This window comes from Amyelois transitella, chromosome 4, assembly GCF_032362555.1.
Source record: "Amyelois transitella isolate CPQ chromosome 4, ilAmyTran1.1, whole genome shotgun sequence".
In the NCBI taxonomy this organism is placed as follows: domain Eukaryota; kingdom Metazoa; phylum Arthropoda; class Insecta; order Lepidoptera; family Pyralidae; genus Amyelois; species Amyelois transitella.
The window spans coordinates 3,006,790-3,019,858 of record NC_083507.1 but is presented as its reverse complement, the minus strand read 5'-3'; the positions used below and the strand labels follow the sequence as shown (position 1 = coordinate 3,019,858).

Below are 13,069 nucleotides of genomic sequence, written 5' to 3'. Positions count from 1 at the left end.
ATAATCATAGAAATAAAAAATTACATACATACATACACACATACATATATCACGTCTATATCCCGTGCGGGGTAGACAGAACCAACAGTCTTGAAAAATTACATGATGCGATCAAAAGAGTTTCCACTCAGCATATGCATGTGTATGATGAGGTAACACAATGCGATGATTTTCAGTGAAACATAGTATCAGTCTGTATTCTTTAATGTGATAATTTGTCCGCTTGAAGTCAAACCTTAGCCTATAAGTTGATCACATTCGCTGCACTTTGCCACTTCCTGTGTCATCAAACTCTTTTAATTAGTAAAAAATGGAGCAGTGTTCTTTTATTTCATTGGTGTTTCATAACTTTCGATAACGTTAATAAACGAAACACTTAAAATCCGGCTCGAAGGATCATGAAGATTTAAGTAGTTGACAGTTTACATACAAACATATGTATAATCACGTCTTTATCTCTTATGGGATAGAAAGAGGTCTTGAAACTTAAAGGCCACGTTAAACATTGTCACAATTTTTTTATTTACCATTTGTAGGTACACTAAAGAAATTAGTTTTCACAATAAAAATAAATTAGCTCACAGAAAAATAAGAGATATTGTTTTCGTTTCAAAGTAAAAATAAAAGGCTGAATATTCATTGTCAATTATATTATTATACTTATATACCTTTGGTCCTGTCAATAATACTTATAATATTATTGTACACCTTTGGTTGCTGATACATACGACTAGTTAGTAGCTACGTGTAACTCGATGATTAAGTAATACCGATGACTTAGAAATAAATAAGCTTATTTATTATTTACCATAAATAAATATATTTAATGATATATATGTATGTTAGTGCAAGTGGCTGACACAAGCAAATTAGAATTTATATTACATCCTTACTTGACTTTGAATTTAGGCGATAGTATTTTTCATAAGAAATTAAATTAATAACATGTGGTTTATGTTATAAGATAAATTAAAATATTTAGTAAACTGACACCTGGAGGTCGTCGTAAAAACCGTCTAGACGCGGATGCAAATTCGCTGAGCGTGCGAAACGGAACTACCTAACACAGTAAAGAGTTAAACTGTACTTATATAAAAAGTAAAATAATAAAATGGTGGTGTCTTTTTCCTCATCACATGACTAGAAGCGTTTTTAGTCCCTTTTCTGGTTATCTGTACTTCCATTTTTTCTAATAATAATAAAAAGGCAGAATTATTGCAACTGTTTATGTATTTCATGTGGAAAATAGCTTAAATATACATAAGACAATATTAGGTAGTATATAGTAACGGGAATTGAAAAGGGAATGATTAGATGGTTTGGTTATGTCGAGAGGATGAATGAAAGTAGTGTGAACAAGCAAATATACATATACATATTAAGGGAATGTGAATGGGACGGGTAGAGTGGGGAGGCCTAGACGAACGTACTTTGATCAAATCGGAGACGTTCTGGCAAAAGGTCAGGTCAAGTCAAGAGTACCCGGAACCGACGAGCTTGCTAGGATGAAGCGAAAGAAGTATGCAGGGATCGTGGCAAGTGGAAAGATGTAGTCTCTGCCTACCCCTCTGGGAAAAAGGCGTGATTTATAAATGTTTATAGGTAAGCGAACTCTCGCAAAATACCTACTATCTTATAAATACCTATTTGGAAAAAGAAGCAAATCAACTTGGTATGCGAATTCGAAGTACTTAGACTAAATTTCAGTACTAAAAATAACGGCCGAATTGAAAACCTCCTCCTTTTTTGAAGGCGGTTAAAAATATACTGCACTAATTCATTTTCTTAACTTCCAAAATGAGCTATTCTTTAGGGTATAAAGTTTAATCCTTAGATTTTTTAATTGGCATTTACCTACCTACATGCCTAAAACATGACTGTATCAATTATTACATCAGCTTAATGGAGAGAAAGTTAGGGGAACAATGGTTACCAGATAATAATGTTTACAATTGAACATGCGTCACTTCACTGTTATGGAATTTAGATAGGTTCTTTATCTCAAATTGGTTATGATTTAGTAGAAATTCTTCAAACAGAATAGCGTAAGCTAAAAATCTAACATTGCTTTCAAGTTGAGGATGTTTCAATGATTCTTGTTAGTTTAAGTTCGTTTTATCATTGAAGAAACAGATATGTAAAGAAAACTAATTATTTATAAAATAATTACTTCCAAAGTAAGTTTATAACGTCTGTGCCTGCTTATAGTGATTTTTGAAACCATGCCTGAAAAATACTCGTAGCGCCATCTTTTGTCGAGTAGTAAACAATAAAAATTAAATGTTTTTCTTTACTTAATATTGTAATGAAATATATCTTTTTGTTCCCAGGTGACAATGGCAGTACCCATGCTTTGTACCTCGAAACGATAGTGGAAGAGACAAGCGATGACTTACGCTCAGAAAGATCTTCAGCTGCGACCTGGCTTTCTGATTCAGATGCTGACTCCGTCATACAAGTCCGCGGGACAGCAGGTAATAAATTTATTTTAATACGATAAAATAATTATTAAAAATACAAATTCTACACAACTATCTTCAGTTTATTTTCGTAGATAGCGCCATCTATTAATAAGTAGCGTAACTATATCATAAGGTTCCACCCAACAATATTCGTTGTTCTTTGAAATATGTAAAGATGGCGCTGTTGCGATTTTATATCATACAAGACAATGTATAACACATTTGGGTGATAACGGCAGGTATTTTAATCAAATGTTATAAAGGATCGACTTCTCTATGCATCCTTGTAATAGTTTTTAGATTTAAAGTGAAACCCCATGTCACGGGCAATTTCTTTTATTTCCCATTTAGTCCGTAGATTTAGTGTGACATTGAGGGTTGAATTGAGATTTGGACTTCTTCCAAATGTTTTATGATTCAAGACAAGAGTGAGCTTCAAATAAACAATTTAGTGTCACTGTCATTACCAGCGTCGCACTGTTGCGATTGCGACGTATTTCAGTTCGGTCTGCATAGTATTTTCATAGTGACACTTATCCTAGGTTCCGAGGACAGCGAGTCAGAGCGGGAGTGGGCTTGTCCTGCGAAGCGGAGACGGCGCGAGCGAGCAGCGTCGCCGGCCAGCTCGGGGTCGCTCTCGCGCTCCTCCAGCCTCGCCCAGTTCGAGTCCCTCGAGCGATCCTGCGCCGCTCCCGTGTCGCCCAGCCTCTCGCCGGACTCCCTCGAATCACCGCCCGCCTCACCGCCACCCACACGAGCGCCTGCGCCCCGCACGCATCTCTCCGCCGAAAACCTCAGCGAAGACAGCGGCTACAGCGAGCGCTCGCGACGACCGCCGCCGCCCGCGCAGCGCCGCCCGCCAGAAATAGCTCACCGGCCGCCCGCCGCCGGCAGCACGCCGTGTCTCGCCTCACCCAGTGCAGAACGCCGCCCGCCCAGAGCTGCGCGCGCTCTATCGCTGCCCGCAGAGCTGGACGTGTGCGCCGAACCGCTGCGGCACGTCACACATCGCGCACATTTCCGGCAAACCTTCGAAGTCAGCGAGAGCCTTACCGTCAGCGTGGCCGACCTGACTGCCCTCGACTACCGTGGCGGCCCGCGCCGCCCGCGCTTACCACCGCCGCCGCCGCCGCCGCGCGCCGCCCGCCTGCCACTGCCTCCCCCGCCGCCGCCACCGGTAGAGGTCATCACGAGATGTCCGTCGGCGTCACCTTCGCCGGCCCGCGAGCCGAGCGCCGGCAGCGACTCCACCACGGAGTCGGAGCGCGCGTTTGCCCGGGAAATGGAGACCACCGCGAAGCGTCTTGACGAAAACGCGCGAAGAGCCCTCGCGGAAAGTGGTGATTTCGATCGTGGACTGTCAGTGTTGACCGCGACAAGACTGCAAGAATCTTGGGGCGTGTGGGACGATGTGTTAGATGAGTTAAGAAGACGAATGGAACCCCAATCCGCCACTCCTACCCCGCCGAGAACGCCGTCCCCGAACCCTATTAGAGAACCAGCATTTACTTCGACACCCTTAAGATCGGGCGATGCGCGAGTACGCTCTACCCCTGAATTACGAACGCGAACGACACCGCATCGTGAAACACCTGAAGAACTCCGCGCGTCATTACAATTAGTAGCGCCGCCTCCGCCCGGCTCGGCACCCCCGGCGCGCTCCGTGTCCGCGGGCTCTAAGGGAGTGACGTTCTCGCCGGTAGTAGCGGAAGTCAGCTGGCGAGAGACGAGCACGACCACAACAGAGAGCGAGACGACTTCGAGCGATGACGCGGCGGACGCTGAAGTAGTAGTGGTAGTGGAGGGGGGAGGCGAGGAAACGCGCGCGCCGTCCACAGAGTGTTCCGCCGTCATGACGGATGCGGGCGCGCGCGTGCCGCGCAGCCGCATCGCCGGCTTCCTCTCGCGGTTCGCGAACTTCCGATTTTCGGGGCGCAAGGAGAAAAAATCCCGGGGCGCAGGCGCGAACGGCAGGCCGATCCAGACCGCGTCTTCGGCGGCAGACGCGGGGCAGGGACCGCGCGGGGCGGCCGCCGGGCCGCAATATGTGAGAATCCCGCTGAAGGAGGAGGGTGTGTCGCGGGCCGCGGCGCCCCCGGTGCCGGGCGGCGTGGCGCACAAGCCGCCCCGGCCGCGCCCGCCGCCGGCCCCGGCGCCCGGCGTGCTGGAGACCGATGTGGACACGCAGCGCACCGTGCTGCACGCGCGATCCTTACTCGCGCTCGCGCCGCCCGACCAGCGCGCTCCTCGACCGCACAAGTCCATGGAGTTCCTGCTCGACAAAGAGAGCGCACAGACTGTTCAGGTGAGTCTACATTTCCTATAAGTCTAGAAGACGCCCAATGTTTACAAACAGCGCGATCGATGCCGGCCGACGACCCCCGCCGCACACGGCGCGACCCTCTTTGCCATTAGACATCTGATTGTTCACACAATACATATTCATGCGACCCGCCAACGAAGGCGGCGAAAGTATGGATAGCATCACGTCCGAACTGCGTGCTACTGCAGTTTTCCGAAACAATAGATTTTCGAAACTGTTCCCAATAAAAAGCATGTAACAAGTAATGCCGGTATTTGATCCCAAAGCCATATAGTCACACGGGCTGATAACTAGATACGTAATAAATTACGAAGGGCCCGTTGCCCCGAGAGGGCATTACGCCATTCGGCCGTGTTCACACGCGACGCATTCGCACAGGACGGAGGTGAAAGTGCGCACATCTGCACATTGCCGCTGAGCATTATAATAGCGACACTACACTCCACATTCACAGCCACAGTGGGCGTAACTGTAATTTTATCGCAGTGAGTGCGTAGATACTGATATTTGACTACATTCCGAAAACTAAATGATACGAACGATACATTATGAATCCAAAGATATTTAACATTATCATAGAATAATGGAATTTAAGTTGAGGGTCGAGTAAGATCAAGATAAGATAACAAAGGGACCCTTAACAATAGAATCTGGGACTGAACAAATACGTCATCACATCCACAAAAAATACCACAAACAATTCCCACGAGTTCTAAACTTATAATCTATATAACTTATTATAAATAGGGAAAACGACACTTAGATGCTTGTTAAGTTTAAAAAATACCATGATTTTAACTTCTAGATTATTCATATTGATAATTGTCCAGTCAAAGTCGAAGGTATTGCTTAATGCACATACGTATATAAATATTTGTTTGCCATGCCGTGTAGGTTTGTTGGTTCTAGACAGGGCGTGGCAAATGTCTGCTGTTCACATCTGGAATCCAACTAAACCAATTCTAAATTAAGACTTCGCAAAATTTACTCTACTTTAATGTGCAAAACATAAGAAAAATACATAACAGGAGAAGGCTCGCGCGTGTGAAGTGCATTTCATGTACACTCACAGCCGAAACCACTGTAGCAATTTCTCTAAAATCAACATTTATAAAGATACTAGCCCGCGGCCCTGTTCACATGAAATAAAAAAAAACAAATTCCAAAAATCCTCCCCTAATAAATCTTCATACCAAATTTTAATGTTCCACGCTCAGTACTTCGGTTGTGCGTTGCGCGTCAGCCACTCAGTAACAATGGAATTATATATATATTGATGAATAATCATCAAAATACCTGTACGCAATCAATATATGTATGTGCAACGCATTATAAAGGGTTCTTCCTTCTCTTCCTTCTTAGTCTACTACACGATCCGAAAGTAAGTTTCACTGGCTCCGAATGGCCACCCAGATTGCATTAAATTTGCAATTTGTTTGCAAATCCCTATTGTTAATGCGAAATGTTACAACAAAATGTCATATAATGTTAATAATAGCGCATCTTTCAAATGTCGGAACGTGGTTGCGACAAATTCAATTTTTGTTTTTTTTGACGACAGTGCATGCAACGTGTATGATATCACTGTTTGGTGTTATAACCGAACATAATAATGGAAAACACTTGCATAATTCAGAATACATTGAAATGGAACCAAGTCCCAGTGGAACAGTTAGGAAATACGATAGTAACGTCGAGTGTTGCATAACAATGATCACCCATGACACAGTAATCGATGTAATGATGTCATTCCGCCTCCGACAGTAAACAATGCTACCAAATTACAAGTATTTTGCTCAAACGCTTAATATTATTGTCTCTTTATGGGCAGGCAAAAACTATAAGGAGGTCAGGCTGGAGTAGATTTGTTTAAATATCTGATGTGGTCGCGACGGACGGGCACAAACGGCAGAAGGAAGCTGTGTATTATTGTTAATTCAAAAGACGAATTCTATAATTATCTCACAAACGTGACTAATTAACACAATGATCTGTCACGCCCTACACCATTCTACAAACGCAATATTCCTAAAGTTTCCTGTCGAAAATGTCCTTATTTACTCACACGTGAATCATTCTCACGCGCCATTCATGTCTTATCCCTAACGTATATAATATACGTGCTTCGACTAAGGAATGTTACTGTCTCGAACATTATCAGAAGATAAAATTTGCCAAACAATAAGAGTTCTTCACTTTACGTTTAATTCTTTAAACTGAATTCTTCTGGAGCTGTTCCATAAACACTGATAAAAAAACAACCTAACGGACTATCAATCATGCTGAAAATATTTGAGCTCCGTCGTCTGAAACAACAATGCATCGGCCATGACCACTTTGGTCACCTTCAGCCTTGGTACGCGTATTCACTTTCGCCATCGATAAATACGATTTCTAAGATGAGATTTACTATGAAGAAACACGTCCTAGTTTCGAAGGCAACTGTTTTAAGAGATTATGCAGAAATTTAAAATTGTAAAACAAAGAGATTTCACGAAATATTTCTTTTATATTTTAATAACAATTACCTTCCTGAAATCCTGCTTTTGATTTTGCAAAACCTTAACCACTGATTAGTACCCGAGTATAAAGTAAATAAAGTTTGTGATCTTTCTTCAGCCAATCTAAAAACTCCGGTTCAAGAAAATGCTAAGATTGATCTTAATTGGCTGTAATCCTCGCATCACGTGTGCTAGAATTAAAGGCTTAAAGCGTAGATTGCAATCGATACGTTTCCGTTAAAGCCTGGCTCACGATCGTCCTTTGATTACTTAAAAAAATTAGTAAAAAACAACGGGTAAAATCTTTTATCTAATTATCCTAGAATTTATTCATTTGTAACCCAAACGATTACATAGAAAATGTTAAACTAAAATAATTATTAGATTTCAAGTTATAATAATTATGTAACCATTGAGAAAACTTAGGTTGACTTCATTCTTATATTAGGTAAACCTTAGCCGTATTGCTTCTTGGCTACTCAACTCATTCCACTTATTGATTTAAGGTCACCTTCATAAGAAAATCACCTACGATAAGAACCGTGAAAAGATGAGTGCACATGATCACATGATAGATAAAAAAAAACACGGATCAGTGGTAATCTGTTTACTTGAAGACAAGATAAGTAGAAAATGTAACAACACAAACCCTCAAAAACATACAAGAATTCACTTCGAACTTGAGGAATTAATTAAAATTAAAAAAACAAACATAATGTCAAATTGTTATTAAACGTAAGACAAATAATTGAAATCTAACCAGCATGAATCATTCTCATGAGAACCATGCTATTATCTAAATAAAGGACAAGGTCATTTGCTGGATACTAAACTGTTAATTATAATCATTACGACACAAAAAACCGAATGACAATGACAAAATTATACAAACCGATATAAAATTTACAGTTATCTGTCAAAACGGAAGCAAAGCTCAAACTGATAAAGCTAATAATGTGAACCACGATTTCCGTGATAATCTATATATTGATATTGCATATATTCGTGTACTGCTAGGTAAACAAGGTAAGTACCCACTGCTTGTAAATAAACATAGATGGGTCAACAAATCCTTACATTCTGAGCCTCAAACTGGTTTGGTCACATCTCAGTTTAGCGGCCTTGTTGTGCTTCGTCGCTTGCATAATAACCTATGCAAACTGTAAACTACCTACTACATCCTCCTTATAAGTGCATAGCATAACGCCCATAGATAATACTTTACCTTGATATTGTTTTTATTCTTCATTAAATCCTTTATTCTTAGGACCTTATAATGGATTCTATCTTTGATTTTCAATTCCATTGGTAAAACATCCAGTCTAATGAGGCCTTCAATTCTTCCGAATAAATGCTTTGTCTTCCTTGAAAGGACTAATGATGTGACATATTATTATATGTTATAAGGGGTTTCTTTATGTATATGTGAAATCAATGGGTTGTAGCGTCCCCTGAGTGTAGTGTACCCAACATTTGTTAAAAAGGCGTTTAATAAATTATAACTTTATTTGAAACAAGGATATAATACTCTTGTAAATCTACTGGCTATAAAAAAACCTGTCACCCCTTGAGTCTCTAGGGCCTATAGGCCAAACAATTTTTTTTAATTGCTCAGCAATTTCGTACGAAAGTTTTTTCCGGAATTAATAACTTGTCAGTCACCTTTTTTAAACATTAAACCTTTCATCTGTCGGTTATATCTTGCAGATACCATTTGTATTCATGACATAACTATTTGATGGAAAAGTTACCGAAAGTCAGACCAAATGAATGAACTTTCATGAGAGGAATGACTTCGAAATCCATCATTTAATTACACCGTGGCCTCTCTACACCAGTTATTAGTAGCAATAAACACTTGTTTCTTTTGAGCCAAGCTTGTGGTGTGAAATAATAAACTGGAATGCAGCTTCGTTGGATTGTGCGCCTGCGCACGTGTATGTGAATCATTCGGTTATAAGTGGCTGGTTGTGTAGGTGCTTCTAACTAATAGATGGAATAGAATTCTGGAGAAATGTCTCTGACCTCATTTCACATGAGTCTTTTTTTAATTCCGCACGCATAAAGGATTTTGTAAGTTTTTGTTGATACGTACAGGGATATATAGGAAGAAGTTGACGCTCAAAGGATAAGAAGTTTTGATGATTACAGAAATATTTTGATAGATACCATGGTTAGGCTTATGGAACAATCATAAGAGATAATTACGAGTAAGCTCCTCGTATACCAAAAAATTGAGTCGTCTCATATGTTGTTGGAACTTGAAGAAATATCGAACAATTTCTTTACATGCTTTCTTGTACCTAGTACAAGAAGTTTAATATTATAACTTCAAATTTATTTGTACGCTATATACATACATATTTGTCACTTACTATCTTTTTGTTCAATTGATTACTAAAGGTTTACCGAAAGAGTGACACGATTTTTTGCATAGATATTTCAAATATTTGTAGTAGATTATCTCCTCTGATGGCTGTGTTATGTCATTATTGTGGAGTCACCTTCAACGTAAGTCCTATTTATAATCACTTAACTATTCAAAATCCAAACAAAAACTACAATGCATAATTATCTGCCCCTATCTGTGTAACTTCGGAATTATTATTGCCTATTGTAGGGTTTATTTATTAACATTTGCTGTATATATATATTATGATCTTAATTCGTTATCTTTATAATCGTGTTGCTGACGCTTTAAATCTCTATTTGGAGACGTTTTTACAAAATTTACTACAAATTAACAATATTAGTATCAGTTATACTTAACATTAATTGATGTAACAATTTATTTGATGAAAGATAGACTAAATAATTGAAATAACACTTAGGGCTAGTTTTTAAATTGGCTGGCCGAAAACTAAGTAAGTTTATTTAGTAGCGGGAAAGTCACCATTGGCAATTAGTATGGTTGTTTTTTGCCTATGACCTATTAAATAACCTAGCTCTATATCGTCTAGTTCTATACCACAGTATATGTATATAATAGTAATAACTTAAACCCAAAAGAGACAAAAAGCAATTAACTCGCCCGTCCGTCGTTCCTGGATACGGATATTTGGTATTACGCATATCCGGGCTGGGTAGGACGTGTCCCGTTAATTGACTACCAAATCACCAGCACTAGGCACGCTTTGTGTCTAGTACCTACATTTTCTAACCAAAAGTAATAAGATTTAAAATCAACGAACTGCCTATTGTTCTATTATTTAAATTTGATTATTTGATTATATCATGGGTAGATTCGAAGAAAATGTACTGTATGTAAATTAAATACTAAATAATGTAACTTTATAATGTACTAAATTAAAAATGTACGATTTCACATCGGAAATCTCTCCGTATGTAATTGACAACGCATTTCTCATGCCTGGTTTCAAGAAAATTTCGGAAAAATATGTTAGTACTCACGATACATTCCAGATTGATTTGTTGCAGCCTGTGTCTATTTATCATTTAATGAACCGTTTTCTTATTTTCCTCATACTTACTTAACTAAGGAAATAAGCGTCAAAGTACCCACAAAGTGTCTCAATGTAATGAGCCATCAACCAACGTTGAACGACAGTTATTTTTGCTCACCGATAATATATTTTATAGCTTCAGCCAGACACTGAACGGCTTTAGAGGCTATGACGTAACATTTTTGTTTTTTAACTAACCAGATGGTGATCAGATATTATTTTAAGTGGGGCCAATAGTCTTCGAATACTATACAATTTGAAGTCTTCGCTTTTTTTTTAAAACTCCATTGGCAACTTCAAGTCAATTCAATCTTATATATGAACTTCTCGTATCACAATGTTTGTTTCCGTACTCCTCCGAAACGGCTCCGATTCTTATGAAATTTTGTGAGCATATTGAGTCGGTCTGAGAATCGGCCAACATCTATATTTTCATACACACAAAATGCATAACATCGGTTGCCGGGACAGCTAGTATTTTAATAAAAACTTAATTTAACGCGGGTGGAGCCGCAAATGTACTTCTACATAAAAATTTGATTTGCCAGTAGAAAATATGTTAAAAGAAGCTGTTTTAAATCATTAACTATATGGATGCTTATAGCCAAAGTACAAAACCGAACCTACACCTACATACACCTGTGTAGATTACTTGTAGATAAGACACAAAGTAACTTTCGTTTGCTACATGTAATAAATTTATTTTTATTACTCTGCCACCAACTAAATTGTAAATAAAAAAGTATCTTTATTATGTCGAGCTGAGAATTTCGCCTCAGTAGGTGTCTATCCGGTGTCCCACTTCCAGATATAGCTTATCCGGCCGCTCCAGCCAGCCGGTCATCCGTGGAGATACGGTGTTACCTAACCATACAAAGTAATTGAATGAGTTTGCTCCACTTAAAGGTATCTCTCCCGACACATATTGTTCGTTATTTACCACTGGATGTGAATTATTGTTGTTAAAATTTATTCGGTTGCAATAATAAAATAAGCAAAGGTAGTCTCAAAGGGCTAGCAAGTGACAGGTAACAGGTACTAGTAATAGAAACATGAGCGCAGAAGGCATATTTTTTAAATTAGTTTAAAAAAATTGTGACAGTGACAAATTGGGATGGAGATCGACCTCCGACATTTTTGATAGCGATAACTCTCAGATCAATTACATAGGGTTCTTTGGATGGTAGTGGTATCTAAGGAAATCTGCAGGCTCCTATACATTTTGATGAATGAACCAAAAAAAAGTCGTGTTTTTAAAACTATTGTGATTTTGCTATAACATCGTTACTTTATTAAGAAAGGATGGTAATCAATAAAAATAAGTTTGCAATATCAGCTACTTCCTTCGTCAAAGTGGCAATGATTCAGCAGCAAAACGTTTCGTCACAGTTCACAGGCATCCAGACCTGCATTTCTCTGTACAAGTTCAATACAAGCAAAACATCAAGAGAAGATCTTATAAATCAAAAACTTCCTATTTAAAATAATCATTATTGAATCATCATTACATATATCAGTTTTTTCTCTGTATGCGCGGATGTTCTTCGTAGGTATATACTCTTCTTCTCGTTAGACAGCTAAGATTAGTAATGGCGGGAAATAGAATGTCACCTGTCAAACAGCTGTCATCGATTTGTATCCGTTTCCCTCAACTAACCAAAACTTACGGTGTATGTGTAGCTTGTTGCCTTCTTTCCGTTTTATAGTGATGTGTTTAGAAAATATCAAGAACCTAAAAATATTAAAAAATATACTGTCGAGTGTCAATCCGTAGACCAACAATGTAAGTACGTCAGATTGCCATATTGAGTAACGATTAGCGGAAGCAAATTTAAATTTGGAATTACAACGCAACCATAGACGCGATCTTCGAATGTTAATTTAATTCCAGAAGCAATTTGAATTCTAAACATGCTGGCGAGTTATACTTTCCGAGGCAAATTGAATTCCTTTGCTAATATAAAAACATTTACACGCATTAAGTATTTATATCTGGCTGCATGTGTCGGACAGAGTAATCATTATAAGGTGAAGGTTCACACTGCTCTCTTTAATTAAAGATCATAATGTTACTGTCAGTGCATTAACAACAAACAAAGGTTTATTGAAATTAATACAAGTATTTCAATAGCTTAGTAAATTATGTTCCAAGAAAATAACCTTGTGCGATCAAAAATATCATAACAGACATTCTTAATTTTCGTCGAATTAAGGCTGTATGAAATACACAAAATTATCTTAAACGTCTGGCCAGAATGAAAACGTCTGACCTAATTATCTAATTAAGCGCTTGTTCATAACAAATTGCATTATCCCGGA

At 39.1% G+C, this 13,069-nt stretch overlaps 1 protein-coding gene across 1 annotated transcript in view; it reads left to right on the top strand.

The window, feature by feature from the left end:
* LOC106129391 (striated muscle-specific serine/threonine-protein kinase) overlaps nt 1–13,069 on the top strand; it is a 77,258-nt gene that overhangs the window by 29,754 nt on the left and 34,435 nt on the right. Inside the window, exons 2-3 of the mRNA XM_013327940.2 lie at nt 2,331–2,474; nt 3,005–4,767. Coding sequence (XP_013183394.2) covers nt 2,331–2,474; nt 3,005–4,767 — 1,907 coding nt within the window. The remainder of the gene's footprint in view (nt 1–2,330; nt 2,475–3,004; nt 4,768–13,069) is intronic.